At 32.2% G+C, this 25498-nt stretch overlaps 1 protein-coding gene across 2 annotated transcripts in view; it reads right to left on the bottom strand.

Moving 5' to 3' along the window:
* Positions 1-24756, bottom strand: part of LOC139514330 (monocarboxylate transporter 12-like) — a 31671-nt gene extending 6915 nt beyond the window's left edge. Inside the window, exons 1-6 of one of the 2 annotated variants that reach the window (XM_071303423.1) lie at positions 24344-24756; positions 19468-19587; positions 16634-16777; positions 15847-15993; positions 10731-11825; positions 10069-10238 (exon numbers count right to left, since the gene is read on the bottom strand). In XM_071303423.1, the coding sequence (XP_071159524.1) occupies positions 10075-10238; positions 10731-11825; positions 15847-15993; positions 16634-16777; positions 19468-19519 (1602 nt within the window). In that variant the 5' untranslated portion in view covers positions 19520-19587; positions 24344-24756 and the 3' untranslated portion in view covers positions 10069-10074. Of the gene's footprint in view, positions 1-2988; positions 4578-10068; positions 10239-10730; positions 11826-15846; positions 15994-16633; positions 16778-19467; positions 19588-24343 lie in introns of those variants that run through there. The other variant, XM_071303422.1, reaches the window with a different exon arrangement.
* Between the last annotated feature and the right edge of the window lie 742 nt (positions 24757-25498).

Below are 25498 nucleotides of genomic sequence, written 5' to 3' on the forward strand. Positions count from 1 at the left end.
AGAAGAGACCAAATGAGACAGACAAAATACAGTAAAAGAAATAGCACATTAATAGAATGAAATATATAGACATCTCTCTCACTAGCAAACAACCCTAACTGTAAAAATATTTAAAAAAAAAGGGCATACACTTCAGGCGTTTAAATTTTCAGCAGCAAGTCAATGCGTCATTGGATATACTTTAATTTCTTGATAACAATTCGATAGAAAAAATGTAAAATCACAAGAAAACTAAACTCCGAGGAAAATTCAGAAAGGAAAATACCAAATCAAATAGCAAATCCAAAAGTCCACACATCAAACGAATGAATTACAATTGTCATATTCCTGACTTACATGCATTTTCTAAAGTAGGAATTCTACTAATTATCCGAAGGGTTACCTTAGCTGTATTTGGCAAAACTTTTAGGACTTTTTGGTCCTCAATGCTCTTCAACATCGTAATTTATTTGGCCTTTTAAACAATTTTTGATTCGAGCGTCACTGATGAGTCTTTTTGGTGTTCGTGTTGTTTATTCTTTAGTTTTCTATATTGTGTCATGTGTACTATTGTTTGTTTGTTTGTCCATTTAATTTTTAGTCATAGTGTTGTCAGTTTATTTTCGATTTATGAGTTTGACTGTCCCTCTGGTATCTTTTGTCCCTCTTTTGTACACGAAACGCGCGTCTGGCGTAAGTCTAAAATTTTAGTCCTGGTATCTATGATGAGTTTATTTATATTCGACGACGATGCCACTGACAAATTAAACTAAATTCGCAAAACATATCTGCTCATCATACTCATTTACAGATGAATAAAATTGTATTAAAAAGTTCACAATAGTTCATCTAAACACTAATACAACCATTTGCCAGGTTTCCAATCTGACGGTCTATACAAATACGACAAATTAGTGTGAATTTGAGGTAATGAAGGCGTTGATGGTCAAGGGCTCCTGATAATGACCCTACTAAGAAAATCATTTTAGAATCTTATTGTACAAGTGATTTATGTTTGCTCTTTTGGTCAAATAGCTCTCCAGGTTTTGAACATCCTTGTTTTTCAAATGTTTTGTGTGTTAAATAAGGTATTGTATTTATACATTGTTGTTTTCAATTAAATTAATAAACGAAAACATGAATAAAATGAAGCATACAGACCGATAAAGATTAAAATCATTTAAAAATGTCATCAATTTCAAAAGTAAAATCCTTTGCTTCAACCAGTAATATGGTATTGAGGAGCCTTGGTGGCCATGTGGTCTAAGTAGTGTAGCATACCAACATTCCAACCTAGCATGTGACAGGTTCTCTCAACTTCAATCTCTATTGACAAGGATTGTAAGTTTACCTGACAAAACCGGTGGTTTTCTCCAGCTTTCTCTACCAATAAAAACGCTGCCATGAAATAGCCATGTGTTTATCGTGGCTTTAAACACCAATCAATCAAAGTATTCTATTTTCATCGTGTTTAAGTCATTAAACCATTTTAGTTGTGTATCAAACATTCATGTATTAAGTTATGATGTTGTATTTTTGTAATTCTGATCAGATATTGTTAAATGTCTTATCGTTAATAGTTCGATTTTTTTTAATTATATATCTATATGTAAAAGTAAAGATAATTAATCACTAAGTTCATTAATAAAGTTTTAGTTTTAAGCAACTTTATGTTCACGATTTATTTGGTTTACAGTTTGATTAAGAATTTTATATTAGTATTCTTGTAATTTTTATGAAATACACATCAAATAAAATAATTAGAAACTTATCTTGATTTAAATACATATTTTAGAAATTTACATGTGACGTCACTTTTGTGGCGTTGATACATTTGTGTAATGGCAGTTCGTTATTCTGTTATGCTGTTTTTGTGCACTGCCCTAAATTATTTTACGTGTTCGTTGGTATTCTGTCGTTAACATGGCGAAATATACTTTTATGTGACTAATTTATGTATTTCTCTGTCCTGAATGGTTTTGCATTTATTTTTACTGAATTTGATGAGACTGTCGTACAAGTGAGAGGTTTAGCGCTATAAAACAAGGTTTAATCCACCATTTTCTACATTCAAAAATGCCTGTACCAAGTCAGGAATATGACAATTGTTGTCCATTCGTTTGATGTGCATTGTCATTTGATTTGCCATGTGATTAGGGACCTTCCGATTGAATTTTCCTCGGAGTTCAGTATTTCTGTGATTTTCCTGTCATTTAATGTATTCATTTTAGTGGTTAATTATCATTGCCGTAAAAGCGCGAGGTTAAAGCCTACGTTTTTGTCCCGTACTAACTCAAGTAAATGGCAAATGCTATTTTAAAGTTCGTCTCTATGTATGTTGCAATGTCGTTTTGTTTTTGCACTTCAGTGTTTCTGTTGTTTTGTTGTTTCCCTCCTATAGTTGATGTGTTTCCCTCAGTTTTAGTTTGTCACCCGGATTTGTTTTCTCTCAATCGATTGATGACTTTTGAACAGCGGTATGCTAATGTTGCCTTTATCTAACGGTAGGAAGAAATGTATAAACACATACACACAACAGTCAACTAATACTATACACTTAAATGTATAAAAAGAAGTTGTGGTATAATTGTCAATTAGACAACCCTTCACAGGAGACTAAATGACACAGAAATAAACAACTGTATGTCACTATACGGCCCTCAACAAAAGATATGATTGTATATGTATTCTCTGAAAATATAACTTATCAAGACAGTGACAAAAATTCGAAGGAACTCAAAACAAAGACAGCAGAATTGTATTTGTAACAGAGAAATGTGTGCAATCTTTATAAAAAAAAAACACCATATGTTGTTCAAAAAAGGTAGTGGCATTCCTAAAAAGGAATGTTTGTAAAAGAACCTTAACAATTCGAGTGTACTGCTTCTAAAAATTAATCTATTAACTTCCAAACATTCTTATATCGAGTACAACAATATAGCATATTTACGATTCTTTTTAGTGGTATCATTCATTTATAGACGTAAAACTTATAAATATATTACATACCTTATAATTTTCTGGCATAATCGGATTATTTCAGTATTATAACACTAAATTAAGATCTGTACTAACTTTTCATGGTATGAACTATGCACACCAGTAAAAAAAATCATCAATGTTTTATTTATGAGTTTTCACATCCTGAAACTCGTTTTAACAATGCTGGTTATTATCACATTTTCTCCAAATCAGTTCAATAAAAATAACGGTGAAAACAAGTCAATACTTTATATTTGAACTAATCATTGAATGTTTATCTATTGGATTTTTTTATTATCCTAAACTGTATAGTACAACATTAGTTAGCACTTTGTCTACTATTGAAGAAACAAATCAGTATGTACACAAATTTGCCGTGAATTTTTCTATAAATTTTGTTACGTTATTTACAGACATTTATTTGTACACTTTGCAATTATTGTGTTTCAAAATGCGCTAAACGCCCTAAACTGACACAATTCCGTATTGTTAACATATTTCTACTTTGATCAATTACTTATTTAAAAAAACTGTCCCACAATTTAAAGGTTTTTTAAAAGTGTTATTCATTTTGAAAGTGATAATCCATAATTCTCATTAACGGCAACTAAACCTAGCTTTCTGACGTGAGCAGGTTAGGAGTAACCAATATTTTCTTCCCTACCATGTTCTATTAAATGCGAAAAAGAGCAATCTATATAATAAAAAAAAAATTCAAAACTTTTCCCGCGCATTTAATTTTTGGAAATCTACATTGTGTACACACAGAGAAAAGGTTTGATGGATATATATTGATCATTGTTGTCCGGTTGTTTATTTTGCATTACGTCGGTAAAATTATGCGGTTGGTGAAAACGGAACTTAAAACAAAATGTTTTTGTTATAAGTATGGAGCCTAAATAATGAAAGCGAAACATGGTTTTCAGGTTTTTTTTATTGGTGCATTTAGAACAACTAAGCATTTTTTCACCTTATCTCAGCTGTGCTGGGACTTTTTTTTAACAATTGTATCAAACTTATTTCTTATATTGAAATTGAGAATGGAAATGGGGAATGTGCCAAAGAGAAAACAACCCGACCATAGAGCAGACAACAGCAGAAGGTCACCAACAGATTTCCAATCAACGAGAAATTCTCGCACCCGGAGGCGTCCTTCATCTGGCCCCTAAACAAATATATACTAGTTCAGTGATAATGAACACCATACTAAACTCCAAATTGTACACAAGAAACTAAAAGTTAAAATAATACAAGACTAACAAAGGCCAGATGCTTCTGACTTGGGACAGGCGCAAAAATGAGGCGGGGTTAAACATGTTTGTGAGATCTCAACCCTCCCCCTATACCTCTAGCCAATGCAGAAAAGTAAACGTATAACAATACGCACATTAAAATTCAGTTCAAGAGAAGTCCGAGTCTGATGTCAGAAGATGTAACCAAAGAAAATAAACAAAATGACAATAATACATAAATAACATCAGACTACTAGCAGTTAACTGACATGCCAGCTCCAGACTTCAATTAAACTGATTGAAAAATGATGTCTTCGTCATATGAATATCAGGCACAATCCTCCCCGTGAGGGGTTTAGTATCATACCATCATAAAATATATGAGAAGAACATAACCGTGTCATACCAACAACTGGTTTATTAATAATAAATGTGTTTAGTTCCGATGCAAAGACCCTATAAGTGAATCAATATTAACGCCAACATATGCAATCTTTAATGACCTGACAACAGTATCGTAACTATATCCCTTCTTAATAAGTCTATTTAAAGGTTTTGTTAGCTTCTGAGGTGAATACTGACATTTTTGTGCTTTATAAAGAATATTTTCATAAAATATTGGATGTGAAATACCTGAACGTATAAGAAGTCTGCATGTTGAGCTATATTTACGAATGATGTCCTTATACCGATGATAAAATTTAGTAAATGTTTTGACTAGTTTGTGATATCAAAAACCCTGGTGTAATAATTTTTCAGTAATACATAAATTTCTCTCGTTAAAATCTAAAACATTGTTACATACACGAGCGAATCGTACAAATTGAAATATATAAACACCGTAAGATGGTGACAAGGGAACGTCACCATCTAAAAATGGATAATTAACGATAGGAAATGAGAAATCATCTCTTTTATCATAAATTTTGGTATTAAGCTTTCCGTTAATGATATATATTAAGATCGAGGAAAGGGCAGTGGTCATTGTTAGTATTAGCTTTATTTAAAGTAAGTTCAACAGGATAAATGTCTTTAGTATACATACTGAAGTCGTCATTATTGAGAGCCAAAATATCATCCAAATATCTAAAAGTATTATTAAATTTGTGTATCAGATGTTGTTTCGATGGGTCTTTGCTGATTTTTGTCATAAATTGTAACTCATAGCAATACAAAAACAGGTCCGCAATAAGTGGTGCACAGTTAGTCCCCATTGGAATTCCGATAACCTGACGATATACGGAAACTCCAAAGCGAACAAAAATGTTATCTAGTAAAAATTCAAGCAGATATAGTATCAAAGCATGTCCAATTGACATAGTTTTTTGTTTATTGCTACTAAAAAATGAACTAAAAGAGTTTGAACATATATATTCACATTCTGACTTTTTAAATGCCCATTTAATAAGGTGTGTGAATTTTTTTTTAATGAGAATGTGAGGCAATGTAGTTTATAGGGTAGAAAAGCAAAACTTTGAACAGATTCAAAATCACCAGTATAAGCATGCAATTTATCAAGTACTTCCAACGAGTTTTTGACACTCCAAAAGTAATTAATTCCACTATTTTCGAAGGCCTTATTTGAACAATTTATTATCAGGTTTTTGATTGTACCAAGTGTACTGGTAAGAAGAATAGATAATTTAGTAGTGGAACAATGGCTTGAAGACGAAATAAATCTATATTTGTAAGGTGTTTTGTGTAGTTTCGGAAGCCAATACATAGTTAGGACTTTCATTGTTTTTGGTTCTGCTTGTAAAGCGGTAGCTAAAAGTTTATGTTTGTTACAGATGTCGTTTTCTGAAAATGGAGTCAGTTGGAATGTTGGTGAATTGGTGATTTCTTTTTGTAGAACCTCAATGTAAAATTTACGTCAAACAATAATAATATTATAAGCAGCTTTATCGGCCGGGACAAAAACAAATTCCTTGGCTATTTCTTTTAGTTTATGTTTGATACGAGAAATAGGTTTATTGTGGTTATTGTTAAGAGTAAAATGTTCTTTAAAATGTTGAATACGTATATCAACTATGTTCATTACTGAATTAAAAAAAGTCCAAAGATTTTTTGTCAGCTTTTCCCCGTTTTATCCATTTCAAACAGTAAGTACGGAGTGAGTCGTGGATGATATCACGACACTCATTCCAATTAATAATTGACGGGGGACGATATTTAGGTCCTTTACTGAGGAATGATTTCAACTCTCGGTCTTGAACGATGTCAAGATCTCCTGTTATAACATGTGAAATGGGTCCATAAATGTATTCGGAATTACTGCAATTACATGAAGTAGATGTATTTATCAAAGTTGTACAAAAGTCGAACATGAAGAATGTTGTTGTTGTTTATAGTTAACACGTGTTTAGTTATTTATAGTAAGGTCGGTTTGAAAGGGATTTAAAGTTTCATGCACGAGTGAATTCAGGTAGTTTAAAGTCATTCGAGCCATTGCAGTTAAAGTGACCAGTAGCACTTTTCCAAATAAATAATATAATAATTTTATATTATTTATTTTCAGATTTGTTCATCTTTAGTATGCGGTAACCAGTACCAGATGAGAATATTCGGTGTATTTACACAAAAACATTGATTCCTTATACATATACGAATAATAAAATGTGCACTTGTCTCTGCAAGTGACGTCTCCCATGTGAGAGTTTGTGGTTATTTGATAAATATTTTATATTCGTTTGAGTTTACGAATTAGAATTTAAGTGTATTTTCACTGATATTAACATCTTTACACAATTGGCTATATTTAAACAAAAATTATTTCTTGTAAATATAACAAATAAGAGGGAGCTCAGTATTATCAAAATATCCAGAAATTTGTTCTTTAACAGAATGGTCGTTAAAAATACCAGCAATATTAACAAAATCAAAACCTTTATTGACATACTTTATTTTAATAAAATGTTTTTTATGATCTTCAGGACGATCAATATTAGGAAAACCTTTATTGACATACTTTATTTTAATAAAATGTTTTTTGTGATCTTCAGAACGATCAATTTTAAGTTTAGAATAACAATATGCCATTGTAATTTGAACGATTTCATACTTAGGACTGCTATATGAAATTGTGTTGCATTCCTCTAAATTTTATTTAACTTATTAATCGGTAATGAACAGAGCTTTGTTAAGATATTGCCTGCCGTTATTTTTTGAAATAGAAATTAGGTCCGAAATATTTGTATGATTGGTCCGAAATTTTCCTTGATTGCGATTTTTTCTACGACCATGAGAACGTTTTTTTCGAACAGTTTTAGAAACAATATCCAAAATGTTAACAGAATCGGTTCTTGATATATTGCCAATTCCCATGATATTATCATTAAGACCGGGAGCGTAGACTGTATTTTTTTAATCCAATTTAATTCAATTATTTTCCGTGGTCGTACAAACTTTGAATGAGATTCACCAGGCTTTTTATCTACTACTTCCAAAGGTTGAACTGCTAAATATTTAATATGATGATTGTGCTTCTTAAGGTGTTGATAAGTTATACTTTTGAATTTATTGGGTCTTTTAAAACAATACAGATGTTCTTGAGTGTGTTTAGATAAATACCGTCCAGTTTCACCTACGTACTGAATACTGCATCCCGGTTTGTTTCATGTGAGTAAATAAATAAGACTGTTTGTTTTTCAAGTTATATCAGTTTCAAATTTTAAAGAAAATGTGCGACCATTAAATGTGGACCTTACCGTATTGTTGGTGGAAAGCCGGGGACATGTAAGTCATTTTTTGGCATGACACTTATCGATAGAAGGGTAACCACGATTTTTATTGTTAAAAATATTAGCGATGGTCGTATTTTTAGATAAGCGATTTTGAAGATTGAGACGTGTAGATACCCTTTGAACGAGTTTTGTATTTAATATTTCTCCATTTCTAAGCTTCATATTTGTTTTTTGTCTGTGAATTATATTAGAAAGGAGCAAAGACTGGCGTCTAGAATATGAACCAGCATACAATGAATTAAGCTATGTAAAAATGATAAATCTGTTCGGCTAAAGATGTCAAACGCTATCCGTATTAAATACCCCGAAAAAGATAAGGTATCAGGGTAGCGACTGACATCTGACTAAATAGTAGAAAGGGGCTGAATATTGAAGTACTACTTTTTGATAAATATTCCTAAAGTAATGAACTAGAGAACTTAATATAAAGAATATTTTATTCTATTTTAGCGTAAGAATATTTTATTCTATTTTAGCGTATTTTCAGACTGAAAGAGTATGTTTTAAAACTTGAGAAAATATTTCTAGAAATTCTATTTTGAACTTTCAAAAAACAATAAGGCATTGCTGTCAATATTCGATTTAAACTTTACAAAAATAATTTGAAGAAAAAAAAATATTATGCCTTTCTTTCATTTTTTTTTAGTATATTTGAAAAAAAGATTACATAGCTGATATTGTAAAAGACAATACTTACTGACAAGAACAAGGTCTGTTTGAAAGTTGTTAACACCTGAGTATATTGAATATTTATAAAACCTTTTACGATTTATACTATATCTATTTTTTTCTTAATTGACGACATGTAATTACTATACTTATGTACCAAACAAACGGTTATTGATTCGGCGTTTCATCTGTCATTAAGCGTTTTAAATCTTTTATAATACTCCATAGTTTGTTTTATTGTTTTATTCATCAATAATACAACTTTAAAATCATACAACACTTGTAATTAATGTTCTTTTTACCCCACGTTGAATGACAGAACAAAAAATCCAATAGTGTAGTTTTCAGTTAGAAAATAAAAAATTTAAAGTTTAAATCCAACTTGCTGTTTCAAATGATGAATGACGCATCAAATTCAGTGAACAAATTGCAAATCATATTTATCTGCGTATGAAAACAATAAATAATTAATTCTAATATTTCTATGTATGGCCATGGTGAGCCTTATAGTTTTGAATCGACACGAATGTGTACTAAAAGTTGACGGTTACATAGTACATGTTTATACATTTTAAATAGGTATTTCAATGTATGAAAACTTTGACAGTTATAGGTTGCACTTTGTAAATACAGCTGTTTCTCAAACCACGCCTCTTTTGGGGAGATATAGAATATTCATAGAAAATTAATTTTGTTTACATACTGGTTCCCAGTTATGCTATCTGTGTTCCATCTCATAGAGACATAACTTGGGAATGTTACCAGTAAATATACATGTGCATATTGTTTACATTGAAATCTATGGTAACCCTTCATTCAAGGTAGGGGTAGTTAAGAAAAATTAGTGTTAGTTTAAACTCTGAAAAGTTCAGGGCATATAAACGTTGAAAATATGCCGCACAGCACTATATGTTGACCCTTGAAAAATAGTGTAGTGCATATGAACTTTCAATTCTAGGATAAGATTTTTTCAAAACTTCATAGTAAAAGTGGTACAGTTTTAGCCGTAAAAGGAGTTCCTATGGGAAATTGCATTGTCAATATTTACAGAAATGCAACCTTAAGCATGTTATTAACTCCGTTTTACAAGAAAATAATGACTGCGAAAATCACATATAGTGTTTACATATTTCGAGCGGATCAATGACCATAAGTGGACACTTCATTTATTAGTTTATCCAAAAAACACCTGTCTATAGATGGACTGGATGAACTGGTCTATGATGATGACTGAACCGGCTAAACCCCACCCAGTCAAGAAAAATAAATCAAGTAATACATGCGTTAAATTTAGCCATATACTAATTATACACTGATTGACTAAAAAATAAAATACAAACGACTTTAGGAATACTGGTATTGTTTTTGTTTACCCCTTATGATTATCACTATGTATTATATTACCGATTTGTGGAGCCTACAGAAGAATGGTCATTGAAATATCGAATAATGTAAGTTTGTACCATCAATTACGTATCAAGGACAGCTTTCTGGTCGAACCTAACTCCCTGAGATCGTCTGATAATCCGATTTGTAAGAGGTTCACATAAAAATAATGCCGACGCCAGTAAAGCTAGTGCTCCTATGGTATGGAACGATGCTATAAAGTCACCTGTAGAGTCTCTTAAAAGACCTACAAAAACAAGAAGTAATTCTAAAACATATCTTTTGATAATTGTTTATTTTTACTGTATCTGAAATGTGAATAGCTAACTTTCATTTTATTCTATTGCTTCAAAAAGACTTGAAATGAAACGTATAAACTTATTCTGATCAAGAGCTTAACTGAAATTTATTAGTATTACCTTGACATATTATCTATGAAGAGCAGTGTGTGGTTGAATGCCTTACACATGTAGACCAAGTTGTTCAATTTCTCGATGTTCTCACGTGTTCTATATCATTCCATGTGCTGACTTGCCAGTATAAAAGTTAACACTTTGCCCGAATATTAGAAAATCCTAGGTAGATTCAAAAAATGGGAGAAGCCCATAAAAGCAGGACAAAATCAAACGTTATCAATCAACTTGACTTTCTTTTCTTTAATATTCACTTTTTTATTGAAGTATACGTTTATCCAAATTTTTGCAGTTTGAGATAAAAAGATCATACTTCAGCTACTTACCGAAAATTAGTGGTCCAAATATAAACGCAGGTAGTTGGCCAACAATGAGGATCGATACTGCAGGAGGAGTTAAGTCAAGTCCAACTATTTCTACTGTATGACTAAACATTAATACAAGTTGGACACCAGCAAATAGACCAATTGCAACACAAAACACCACTAGCTCGTCAAACGATGTCAATAATGGACTACAATTATATATCACACCACATACACCCTGCGATATTGCTAAAATATAGTATGTTTTTATATGCCGTATGTCAGCCATAATTCCAGAACATATTCTCCCTACAAAATCCACTGCTCCAGTGAGGGAAACTAAAATGACTATTTTAATATTGTCAATATTGTGATGTTTGGCATATAGCGGAAGGTAAGATAAAAACGTAGCAGAGACAGTTGTTGCCAAACAGTTTGCAACAACGAAGAGAATGAACGTTGGATTCAAGAAAGGAGTACATGGATGAGGACATTTTTGTACCTCAACTGGCGAATCGCTAACTTGATTATTACTGGAATTCAGATTTGTTATCGATAATCCTATAGATGCACTTCTATTTCCAAATGTTAATGGATCTGATATTGAAAATCGTCGCTTATTATAATGCCCATCATGTAATTGGGTGTCAACATTTTTATAAAGACAATTTTCACTTGATGATAAAAGTTTAATTTTGCTCTTCTTTTCATACAACAACGGATCTGATCCACTAGAAACATTATACATGTTCACGTCACCATTCTTATTGCTATGATCTTTTACAACATTCTGAATACGTATTGGTCTTTCTGATTCTATTATATTTCTTGTGTCGTTGGTCTCTTTCTCGGTTTCATTTTTAGAAATGTTTGAAGACTTGCTGTTTGGCCTTAATAAACATGCCATTGGGATATCGTGCATCAGGATACCTCCAGTTAGCAACAGAGCTCCTCTTAAACCATAGTTGTCCAGTAAGTATCTGTAAAGAGGAGGACAAACAAGTCCCCCTAAACAACAACCGGAGATAGCTATTCCATTTGCCATAGCTCGACGCTTTGAAAAATACGTCCCAAGTAAATAGATTGATGGTGGCAAAATCAAAGCCATTCCAACTCCTAAATTAAAAATACAAGTATTTTGGCATAAAATATTTAAAATCATTCGTGTAAAAGTCTTTTAATGGTATTTCTACCAGAATCAATATTTTAGTATTTGTTTCAATATGTGTAGATGTGGACGTGAATGTCGAAACTGAATATCGAATGTGATACAAAGTTATCCGAAAGTATAAGTACATCCTATTCCTCATGCAAAACCCTTTGTGAAACACAGTATTTAAAGTAAGAATCCTGTAAAAGACAAGAAACATTAAAAATAGATGCATCCAGTCATCTACGAGGTAGTGTGTTCATGTTTTGACCCTTGTAATTATATTTTACTCCATGAACTAGTTTTTATTAAATGTATGTACCATCAACTACAAATAAATGTTGGCGTCTTTTTCAGATTTGCAAGTAACTACAATAACTTTTTTTGTGATCGTCTCTGTTTGAAATTTTTCGGCGATGTTTATATAGATATAGGAAGATGTGGTGTGAGTGCCAATGAGACAACTCTCCATTCAAATAACAATTTATAAAAGTAAACCATTATAGGTCAATGTAAGGCCTTCAACACGGAGCCTTGGCTCACACCGAACAAAAAACTATAAAGGGCCACAAAATTACTAGTGTAAAACCATTCAAACGGGAAAACCAACGGTCTAATCTATATAAAAAAAGAGAAACGAGAAACACGTATAAATTACATAAACAAACGACAACTACTGTACATCAGATTCCTGACTTAGGACAGGTGCAAACATTTGCAGCGGGATTAAACGTTTTAATGGTACCAAACCTTCTCCCTTTTTCTGAAACAATAGCATAACATCTCAACATAGAAAACCACACGATAAAATATCAATTGGAAGGCTTAACTAAATCAAAAAAACGTAAATTAACACACTATGAACGAATAAATTTGATCTGCGATACCTGAATGCAAATGCACAGTAAATAAAATATTAGGGACAAACATTCAAGGTCAAAAACTAATAAGTCCAAACAAAGCCATGGCAAGACCCCACCGCGAAATATTTAACCGAAATATATACAGTTTTGGCTGCTGGATCCGTTTTATTTATACATTTACCATTTAAAAAATCGGAAATGAAAATGAGGAAAGAGTCAAAGAGATATCAACCTGCCCAAAAAAGAAAACATAGCACAAACCCACCAAAAGATTTTCAACGCAACGAGAAATTCAGGTGTCAGCTGGCCATTAAGTAATAATGTTAACTAGTTCATCGAAATCGACACCCCACTAAACTCCGAAACATACAAAAACAAGAATGTGTCCCTAGTACACGGATGCCCCATCCACACTATCATTTTCTATGTTCAATGGACCCTGGAAATGGGGGAGGGAGGGGAGCTCTAATTTGGCATTGAATTAGAAAGATCATATCATAAGGTACATATGAATGTCGAAATTGAATATAGAGTGTGATACAAAGTTTACCGAAAGTATAAGTACATCCTATTCCTCATGCAAAACCCTTTGTGAAACCCAGTATTTAAAGTAAGAATCCTGTAAAAGACAAGAAACACCCTTGTAATTAGATTTTACTCCTAGAACTAGTTTTTATTAACTGTATGTATCATCAACTACAAATAAATGTTGGCGTCTTTGTCAGATTTGCAAGTAACTGCAATAACTTTGTTTTGAGATCGTCTCTGTACGAAATTTTGATACTCAGTTGTGTTTTTTTTCGGCGATGTTTATTTATACAGTTTTGGCTGCTGGATCCGTTTTATTTACACATTTACCATTTATAAAATAGGGAATAAAAATGAGGAAAAGGGTCAAATATATAACAACCTGAGCAAAGAGCAGTAAACAGCAAAAGGCCAACAATAGATCTCCAACGCAACGAGAGAATCATGTTTCAGCTGGCCATTAATCAATAATGTATATACTAGTTCATCGAAACTTTGTAGACACCACACTAAACTTCAAAACATATAAATGAACCTTAATCTTATATGACGATTTGACAATAGTTATCAAAGGTACCAGGCTAGAAAGCAACCTAGTGACAAAAAACAAAACAACTGCTATTTTAACATTTTCACCACGTAAGAATGTTCGAGATTTCCTGTATTTCTGGCCTTTGTTCTTAAGTATTCCCCTTTGAATCGTGAAAAACTGAAATTCCTTTTGCGTTGAACCGGTTTTTTTTTTCATTTTCCGATTCAGTTGTTATATATGTAAGCAGGAATGAAGAAGATGTATTTACGCTTTCTTTAATTACTGGCACAGCGGGATAGACAATAGCAAATGATAATATCTAACAGCACAGAAATAAATGTTTCATAATATAGGCATTGAACTCATTGAGCAGTAGAGGATTAAATATGGTTTCATTAATAGTAGGTCAAATTCTAAAACGGTTACTTTCTTGAATATTAATATGATTTCTCTTCGGGAGGTCTTCACGGTCAAATCTTGAGTGAACGAAGTTCCTACTCAACATAATAAACAAGAATGTGTCCATAGTACATGGATGCCCCACTCGCACTATCATTTTCTATGTTTAGTGGACCGTGAAATTGGAATAAAATCTCTAATTTGGCATTTGAATTTGAATGATCATATCATAGGGAACACATATACTAAGTTTCAAGTTGATTGGACTTCAACTTCATCAAATACTACCTTGACCAAAAACTTTAACCTGAAATTTGCACTATCATTTTCTCTGTTCAGTGAACCTTGAAATTGGGGCCAAAACTCTAATTTGGCATTAAAATTAGAAAGATCATATCATAAGGCACATGTGTACTAAGTTTCAAGTTGATTGGACTTCAACTTCATCAAAAACTACCTTGACCAAAAACTTTAACCTGAAATTTGCACTATCATTTTCTATGTTCAGTGAACCTTGAAATTGGGGTCAAAACTTTAATTTGGCATTAAAATTAGACAGATCATATCATAAGGCACTTGTGTACTAAGTGTCAAGTTGATTGGACTTCAACTTCATCAAAAACTACTTTGACCAAAAACTTTAACCTGAAGCGGGACAGACGGACGAACGAACGGACGCACAGATCAGAAAACATAATGCCCCTCTACTATCGTAGGTGGGGCATAAAAATCACACTATAGGATAATTGTACATGTTAATCCTATAAACTGGCATCACTCGAATGTTAAATTTACTTAATAGACAATAATATCCAGCAAAGTTAACGTTTAATTGCTACCACCAACACATGTATGTGATTGTAGATTAAAACTGACAAACATTCAAGTATCTTAGTGTCATTTTTACAGTGCATTGCGTTTCTTTGTACCAATCCATTTATCGAGCGTTGTCAGATAAAAGCGGAATTGAACGGGTGTATGTAATCTAAATATAAAAATATGACAAATGACACAGGAATTTAAAACTATAGGTCATCGTACGATCTGTTTATATATTAGGTACGTGCTTTGTTGTGCCTACTCCAAGATAGAGCTTGTGGTCCAGTGATTGTTGTCTGTCTTTATTGTTTTCTTCTTATTGTTAAAATATGAAACCAGGCCGATTTGTTTTCTTCTTTTGATTCTTCTACTTTTAATTTCGGACGTTTTATAGCTTAATTAAAAAAATCATCATGGATACAAAGCTTATAAATTTAACGCTAGACAAATCTGTCTAAAAAAGATTCATCAGTGACGCTCGAATCAATAAAATTAAAAGACCAACCAAAGTTTGAAATTGAAGAACATTGAGGACCAAATTTTCAATCATATACAGCTACGATAATCTATTGTTGGGTTAGAAAATCACCAGTATTTCGAACAATTCATTGTTTGCTAATATCACAACATCAATGATAATTCAGATCAACACAGAATTGCTGACTTCTATACGATAATTGTTTTGTTCATTGTTGACGACCTTACAGTGATTTGTAATTTACTTGCATGTTTAACTGTTGATAGTCTCATTAACAATTGTACTATATTAAAATGTTAAAATAGTCATTGCAAAAGAATCATGTTCTGTTTTGTTGTTTGTTATACATATAACAGTTGTATACTTACCCACGAGGAAGCTGAGAGTAAAGAACAGGAAGTATATATTTCCAGCCAGACAACTCAGACTATAACCGGAAGCTGTGATGAAACTTCCAAGTATTACAGTTGTTCTTGGTGTCAATACTTTAATCAAATACATCATGATTGGAAGTGCTGAAAAAAAGATATAACAAATATCTAAATGAAACAGTTCGTGCGTTATCTGAACATGTGTTAAACCGCCACAACCTCAGTCATTTTTATTCTTTGTTTATGAAGAAATATAAAAAAGATATTAGCTGATTTCTGTACGGATCTTTCTATAAGAAATCTATTAACTGTTTTGCAAATGTACAATTTAAGTATACTCTTATAGAAGTATCAGGTCGGTACTTTGTGTCTTTAAATTCATTGATTGTCTTTGTTTCTGTCTTTTTATACATAAATCAGGCAGTTGTTTTGTCGTTTGAATTGTTTTATAATTTTTCATGTTCACAACCGGAGGTTGGTATCCGAGACAAAGAAATAATGAAAGCAAAACGGTCTCTATTCTATTTCTCGTACAGTGAAAACTTTTCTCTGAACAATTTATTGACTTTATTAACACCAATTTCTCTGTGAAAACAATAGATTATTTCGAAATATAGTGTTATTCAAGCACAAATATGATATAAATTTGTTCTAAATAATTGGAGGAAAGAAAAAAAGAAAAAAAATTATTTTGTGTTTTAATAAGTTTGAACTCGTCACATGCTTCATATATATAAACTGATATTTTTAAAACAATTTTGAACTCGAATACAAAAAAACTTACATGACAAACAGTAAACTCCATTCATCAGTCCCATGATAAGGGTGGCAGTGGACACTTTTTCTTCGTAAACCTCAAGAATCTCAACGAAAAACAAACCGAAAGAACTGACTACCCCAGCTGTCAGAAACTGGAGGGTGACACAAGCTGCAATGCATAAGTAAAACAGTTATCGAAACAATATGTTTGCATATAAATCTTTGAAAATTATGTACCCCCTCCCCAAATAGTGCATACATGTACTTCATTTATGAAGCTCAGAAAAAAAGAAAACCCAAACATTTTTATAAATGTCTGGCATTCTTTGCTTAAAAACTAACCCCTAAGCACTTAAAATTATAAACTGTTAAACATCCCTTGTTAAACCGTGTCTTCAGAATGGGAATTATATAGATCGAAATAATAGACTACTAGTATGTAACAACAATGATATTGGTGGTTTATTTCTTACATAACTAGAATATAAATACTTTTTAGAAAACAAAAACAAAATTAAGCCAGATTATTACTTTAAAAATAGGTTAAAGTCTCAATTGGTCGGACTAAAATTTGCTGAAATAAATAGGGACACAGATGATGCATGCATATAACGAAAGAAGGGACTTAACTGAAGAACTGTAACTGTGAACCTACACAAAATTGTACTTGATCTGTGTTTTGTGGTAATAAGCATTGTGTTTACGTTTCATAACATTCAGTTGAGGCGAACTTAAATAAGAGAATGGAAACGAAAAAATCAGTCATTTTTCCATTTGTAAAGGGGCATAACTCTAGAACAGTAAAAGTGACGCCACCAAAATTCAAATTTGATCTGTATATATATATGCATTGTGTATAAGTTTCATAACATTTGGTTTAGGTAAAACAAATGTTAGGGAACCGAAGCCAATTTTGGGACGTAAGGACAGACACGGGTAAAACTTTTAAAAATGCCCCCTCCGCTACGGCGTGGGCATAAATATACTTAGTTCTAATATCTGGTAATTTGGGGAAAAAATTATCAAACAATTCCATAATGACAGATGCACAATTTCAATGAATGTGCGACCTTCCTTCGAAGTTTCATGGATCTTGGTTGGGAACTGTAGGAGTTGATAGCACAAAACTTGTTCTCTTTTCATTATAAATTTTGCTGAAGTCAAATACAATCTGTTTATGACTCAACATACAAAGGGTATGGTTTTATCTGACTTTTAATGACGTCTTACACTAGATCTATTGAATATTGGATGTGTGCTAAATGATATTTTAGTCTTATATTCATGTTTTTTATAAGTTTATTGGTGTTGAACTAGCTGTCAGCAACTGCGAATACTCTCAGATTTGAACTTTAATGATTGTCGTATGTTGATGTGGTTCGTAAGTGTTAGTCGTTTTTTATGTAGATAAGATCTTTGGTTTTTTCTGTTTGAATGGTTTTACACTAGTCATTATTCAGGTCCCTTATAGCTTGCTATTCGGTATGAGCTAAAGCTCTGTGATGAAGTACTTTAATCTATAATGGTGTACTTTAACAAAATGTGACTCAGATGGAGAGTTGTCTCATTGGCACTTATATATGGCCGTTCGGATCATTACTCATTTTGTTAAACGTACACTCGAGGTACACTAGATGTACACGTTAGGCTTTGTTCATGTATCCAAATGTACACGCAACACTTTGTTCACGTCCCCAAGAGGTACACGTAACGCTTTGTTCACGTACCACAGAGGTTCACGTAGCACTTTATGCAAGTACCCTAGAGGTAAACGTAACGCTTTGTTAACGCACCCTAAAAGTTCACGTAACACTTTGTTCATGTACCCTAGAGGTATACGTAACAATTTTTTCACGTACTCTAGATGTACACACCTAGCAGTTTGTTTATGTTTCTGGGAGTCCGCGTAACAGTTTGTTTATGTTTCTTGGAGACAGCGTAACAGTTTGTTCGCGTACTCTGGAGATACGCGTAACAGTTTGCACGTGCAGCTAACCGCAACGGACAGTCTGTTATCCCTCAGGCTATCGCTGAATAATTGATTATCTGTGTCAACATCATATCCTTATTCAGTCAATTTCCGCCTAACATACTGTTTTTCGTGTACACAGTGTGTTGACAAAAAAAATGTTTAATATAAGTATAAGTTTAATTAAATCAATAATTTTAACCAAGTTTTAAGACTTTAAATTAAGTACTGAATATTACATTCCTAATTAGGTTATGAAAATAGCACTACATGTATAACTTTTACTGTATGTGTCTTTGAATCAAGAAGGTGTTATTGATAAAAAAAGAAAAAGAAGAAATAAACGCTTTTAGTGTAAAAATTACCAAATGGTTTTAAGAGTTTTTTTCTACGATATAAAATGGTAATAATATTTTAAAATAAGAATTATAATTTGGAATATTTTTGTTTAATAGATATAGGAATATAATTTTTATGATCGAGTCGAATCCTTTACAGTTTCGTTCTTATCTAATAAGCCGAGGAAGTACATTGTTGAAATTTGAATTGACAAAAACTTGATGACCGAGTTATCTCCCCTGTTCCCAGCAGACGAGTTCATAGTGCATATGGATTATTCCACATACGTGAACAAACAGTTACGTGTATGCCTAGGATATATGAGCAAATAGTTACGCGTAGCTCTATGGTAGGTTAACAAAGTTACGTGTACTTCTACGGTACGCGAAAGACCTTTCAGGCGTACTTCTAAAGTTTTTCGTCAAATAAAACTTGTTTTTTCAGTTAGTCACAGAATTAAAGAACAACTGTTGTTTTAAAAGTTAAAATTGCAAATTAGTATTAAATAAAAAGTATCTATACTTACCTTGAATAACCAATTTTCAACTAACCTGATAAAACCACCCAAGCATATCCGCCATCTGTATTGGCTTTACTCCTCATATCGTCAAAATCAGTCCAAATAAAAAGGAGACACTCTGATAGATAATCACGACCAACCCCGTCTCACTCTGTATTAAAAGATTTTAAGGTTATCAATCCAAATGGTGTTTCTATGATTTATAATGCATGCATGTGCACACAAAAGAAATTTTTGTTTGAACATGATAATCTTTATATTTTAACATAAATAACACCGTAACGGTCATGATTGAAGTTAAGATTACTTTATTTCATAATGTCAATTTTCGAATAAAAAGCAAATAAAAATATTAACCGTTGACACAAAGATATGTGACGCGTGACTATAATTTCGATAGTATAATGAAAATATTTAAAGAAAATGTCAACACGTTTAAATGAAAATCTGTACACCTGGCAAAAAAGTAAAACCACAGAACTACTGAACTCCAAGGAAAATTCAAAACGGAAAGTCCCTAATCAAACGGCAAAATCAAAAGCTCAAATACATCAAACGAATGGATAACAACAAGCATTGCGATTCCGAATACTGGTACCTACAAATTAAATGGTCTTTGAAAAAATAGTTTTTGAACATTATTTGCTAGAAACAAATATGTAATACAATGTTAAAGGATGAAATTTGAAAAATAAATAAATAGGCAGGATAGGAGTTTTGAGTAAAAACAAGACACTTTGCAACAAAAAATTAGGCAGGATCATCTGATGAGTCACTTTGCAAAAAAAAGCAGGATGAAATAATAAAAAAAGCAAGACCGAATACAGTGTAAAATAAAAAGGCAAGACAGAAAAAAATGCAGGAAAAACATGTTTTCATCCTAGCAAGCAATGGGGTGTCCGTACGATAGAAAGACCTTGCAAGTTGAGAGTTGCTACGAGAATTCCACAGTGTTATGAGCGTTCATAGCTGACCCAGTCTCTGGTGCCAAATATTCCAAGATTTTATATACAATATATAATCAGACTAGAAATAGAATAATTGTGCGGTTAACTACTTTAGATCAGCTAATTTGCAATGTGCCCCAACGTGAAATAACTCGGGGGGGGGGGGGGAGGGGGGAGGGGGGAATGCCATACCTCTTCATTTTAGTTTCTTATCCATCCTCCGTTTCTCCGTTCGGGATGTATAGATACGTAGCCACGTTCGGTTCAAACTGTGTCATTTATATAATACCTCGACTAGAGAGGGCCACATTTTATACATTTAAATGGGGACATATAGTTGGAACCCCCCCTTTTACAAATGGCTGGATCCGCCCCTGTTGTAGGTTGGCAGTTGCAATCCAATATACTAACCCAATACAACATTATCCTTTTTATAAAGAAACAGGCAAAATTCAAGTCGATCATACATATCAGACTGATTGTTAAAACTTTATTTGTTTTTGTTATAATCGTAATCATATCTTTATTGTCATAAAAGTACAATAAGCGTGTGACATAAATCAAAATAAAAAACAAGTAGCAAAGAAATAATAAATTTATAATAAATGGACACATGGAAATATACGACTTCTACAAATATGGAAAATATTAAATCCGGAAAGTCAGGCTTTTCGTACTATCATCTGTGGTAAAATAAAAATACGTTATCCAAAAGCAAGTACAGCTTATAGGATATAAATTATATTTACAATTTTTGACATATTAATAATTAAAATAGTACATTATTCACTGAATGCATATATTATTGTCACCAAGATATGATGGGTTTAATTAAGATATTCTACAATTAATGATTGTAAAGTGGTGAAGTGTAGTAATTTATTTCCGCCAAGAAAAATCATGACCTTAAAAAAATTGAAAATAAATCATTAGGTAAAACACATTCAAATAAACACTAATTGAAACAGATTGATAGAAAGCAAACAAAATCTAATTTAGAGCCAATGACAAAATAGAGATATAGGAGTACAAGGAAGTTAATGAATGAATGAATGAATCTTTATTGCATTAACAACAACATTGCTTTAGCATAAAACAAGGTATATACAAATATGACAAATATGACAGAATACAGAGAACAATTAAATAAATTAAATAATGCAGAGATAACTTATAATAATATGAATAATTATATATTAACTGATAATTTGCGATCTTAGTTTCCATGCAGCTTTAAGATAATTACAAAGATTTTTTGTTAAGCTTTTTGACCCAGCTTGTAACAGAAAAATTAGCTTTCGTGTATTTGGCCATGAACAATAATACTTTGGCAAAAAATTACATCTTAGTGTTCTATATGCAGGACAAATCAACACAAAATGATATTCATCTTCAATATTATTCATTTTACAACATTTACAAATACGATTGTCTCTAGGAATATTGTCATAGCGACCCGTTTCTAAATATAATTTTAAGCTTCCACTACGTAGTTTTTGTTAGAATTACATTTTCTACTCCTGAGGAAATTAATAAAGCAGAAAGTGGCGGTATATAAGATAGGGACAGAAAGATTGCCTTGCAATAGGCCACCTTCAGAACAAATTTATTTTGCAAGGGCTCTTCAAGTGCAAAGAGCGTGCTCCCTCCTAATAAACGCCCTCATTATCACTGGACATGGCTGAGTACATGTTCATTCCGCACAGCCAAACCGCGGTAAGCCCACTTTTGTAAGGGGTTAACATCCAGTCTGTAGAAGACCAAGTTTGACAATATTTCTATTCACTATTCATCCTTTGGTAACAAAATAGCGACTGTGTTACATGTATAAGGAATTTTGCGCTGTGGAGAATTAAATAAAGTAAATTCATTTCCACGAATCTTTATACAGTAAAGGACTTACACTAATGTGATTGTGAGGACATGCATTGACAAAACAAATATCTATACTGAATATTAGAACACAAATAACAGCAACCTATCAAAATATATATATATATATCTTAGTACAGTCCTAAGACATTAGACCATTCTCACATATTGATCTCATTGAAAAAAGTAGGAAGAGGTCAATAATTTTCCACATTTAAATTAATATTGCACCGTATGTTCAAGTGCAAAAACGCTGTAAATGATAGCATTTTTTAAGCTTCAAAAAGGGCAACACGAAATATTTTAGATGAGCGTAATAATATGTCATCGTCAAATATACTTTTTGGAGAGTTACTATTGGTGCCCATTTCATAAAAAAATTGTATATATGAAAAGTAATGTAAGTTAGTAAAGGACTTCACCAAATGACTCCGCAATATCTCAATGTATTTATATATGTGCATCAAGTAGGTTTTAGAAGACACACACACAAAGTTCTTGTAATATGCTTCTTATTCCAAAAACTCAAACTGAATACTATAAAAGAGGGACGAAAGATACCAGAGGGACAGTCAAACTCATAAATCGAAATAAACTGACAACGCCATGGCTAAAAATGAAAAAGACAAACAATAGTACACATGGCACAACATAGAAAACTAAAGAATAAGCAACTCGAACCCCACCAAAAACTAGGGGTGATCGCAGGTGCTCCGGAAGGGTAAGCAGATCCTGCTCCACATGTGGAACCCGACGTGTATAAACGCTTTTTTTTTTTTATATCTGGAAGTATTTTATGGATAAAATTTGTCTACAAATTGAAAATAAAGTAACACAATTGAATCTTTAAAAAATATTTAAAAAATATAAAAATATAATTCGAATAACAGTATTATAGTTTAATATTGTAAAAGTATTTATTTTATTATTGAGTTTATGCCATATTTTTTGTTTGTGTTTCTTTTAAGGACATCGTAACTTTTAGGAATATCCTAAGACACCTATTTATAATATATCCTAACTTTTCGACCATATCATAACATATCTTTATTTTAGGGCACCGTCGTTAACCTGACTTAGAACTAGGACATGTCCTAAGACCATCCTAAGACACGTCCTAGTCCTAGGACAGCTTCGTCGACACGACCCCTGGTACCTTTAATAACTTTTCATTCGATGCCATTGATGGTGGACCCCCGAGGGTAGCATGGTGTCTATCATCAGCCCAGTAGTCAGAACTTCGTTGTTAAGGTGGTATGGGTGTCTTCCTCCATCTTGGATTGTAAAAAACAGAGAATCATAGGTCCAGATTTTCCATCAAGTTAGCAAAATTTGATGCAGGAATGCAGATGTTTAATGTACATTTTCATTTAAAAGTACCAATTTATAAGAATATAACTTCTAAATATTGATATTTTTGCAAATGTTAATTATTTTTGGTTGTTTTTTTATTTATTTTTTTAAATTGGCATTTTAAGGGGAGGTAACTCTAAAAAAAAGTTCATTTTCTGAAGGATTCTGTATGGAATTTTCCTATTTTGTATTTTAGCCGGAAAAAACGTACGGTGACCCTATCTTTTCTTTTGATATTCTCAAAGCAGTGTCTGAAAGCTATCTTTTCCTGAAGTATTTAACAATTCTATCATTTTGTTTAGTTTCTAATCACAAAATGGTATTTTTTCCTGTATAATCCATACAAAATGTGCCATTTTGTCCCGTCCTGTAGCTTGAGAAAATGCGCGGTGACCTATCATTTTTATTATATTTTTCAACATGTATCAATAGATACAACGTTTTGGCAAAGTATGAACAAATTCTATCATTTTTATTTTAGACTCCCATACCACTTTAACATTTAATTATATAATAATTATTTTATTACCATGAATACCGACTATTTCAGTTCAATCGTTTTATTATTTAGATAGTTTGATGTGGCTATTTATAACCGATACCTGATGAACCATCAACACTACATATTTGTGTAGCTAGGCTTTGACATGTATCCATGGATTTGCTCCACATAGATATACATTTAATAAATTGACCAGGTTAACTTTTCAAACTGAAATGTAAATATTTACCTACCTTAAAGTAAGCGTGTTGACCTGCTTTTGTTGGATTTTAACAAATTACTTTTCTTGACCATCATGTGGTTTAATAAACTGGAAGTCATTATCTTCACAACAGACCTACTTATAATGTGCACGTATAAGGGTTCTTGGGTACACATTTAAAGCAATTAAATATAGTTGACAATGTTACGTATATTTGAATGGTCAATCTTTCACTTGTATCTACAACTCAAACGTTTTAGTGTTTAGGTAAATTAATAATGAAGGTAATCATTAATAAATAGGTGTCCGTCAATGATTATGGACCACTGTCAATAGCTACTACATGTACGCATTATCCATGTTATCATATTGTGCTTATCAATTACAATTTTGTTATTACTCTCCTGTTATTGCTAGCCCTGATCGACAAATAAAAATGTGTATGTTTGGTAACATCGGTCAATATTTATAATTTGTCATACAGATTTGTTATAACTATATTGTTGTTTGCATAACATCTAGTAGCAAATATTTCATGAATGTTCAAGACGAGAATTAATAAACAAAATTTACCATGTAAAGGTGCACCAATGGGAGACAAATTGGAATACTACTGGAAAATCAGTATATATTCTAAAGAGACATTATTTACCCTTATAAAAAGCAACCTATAAATCTATCCGAATTATTGCAAGCATGCAGAAATCTAGTCATTTTCTACACGAGGCGTCTGTTTTAATGTCCCCATTCTGACCGGACGTGGCTGCGAATTTACCTATCTCCACATTTTTAATCGTTTTATTGTCGGTCAGAAGAAGACCAAGGGATGAACATTATTCTATATTACCTATTCAACTCTTGTGTCTTTTTATCCTTCAAAACAAGAGAAAATAAAATTTAATGCCATGTCGAGAAAGAGAAACAAGAGGCTCGCAAGAGCCTGAATCGCTCACCTTAATTCTTTTGGTTAAATCTCTCATCAATGATTATTTTGGCTTTTCAATTTATTTAAATGTTTTTTGGATCGTCCTATTTTCTTCAAAAGCCAAAAAAAAATAATCATTTTCTCCTATGTTCTATTTTAGCCATAGGAGCTATGTTTCTTGACATACAAGGAAATAAAATATAAAATTTATACTAGATACTCTGAAACTCATTTAGCCTAAGTTTGGCTGAAATTGATACA

Source organism: Mytilus edulis, chromosome 3 (genome assembly GCF_963676685.1).
Source record: "Mytilus edulis chromosome 3, xbMytEdul2.2, whole genome shotgun sequence".
In the NCBI taxonomy this organism is placed as follows: Eukaryota; Metazoa; Mollusca; class Bivalvia; order Mytilida; family Mytilidae; genus Mytilus; species Mytilus edulis.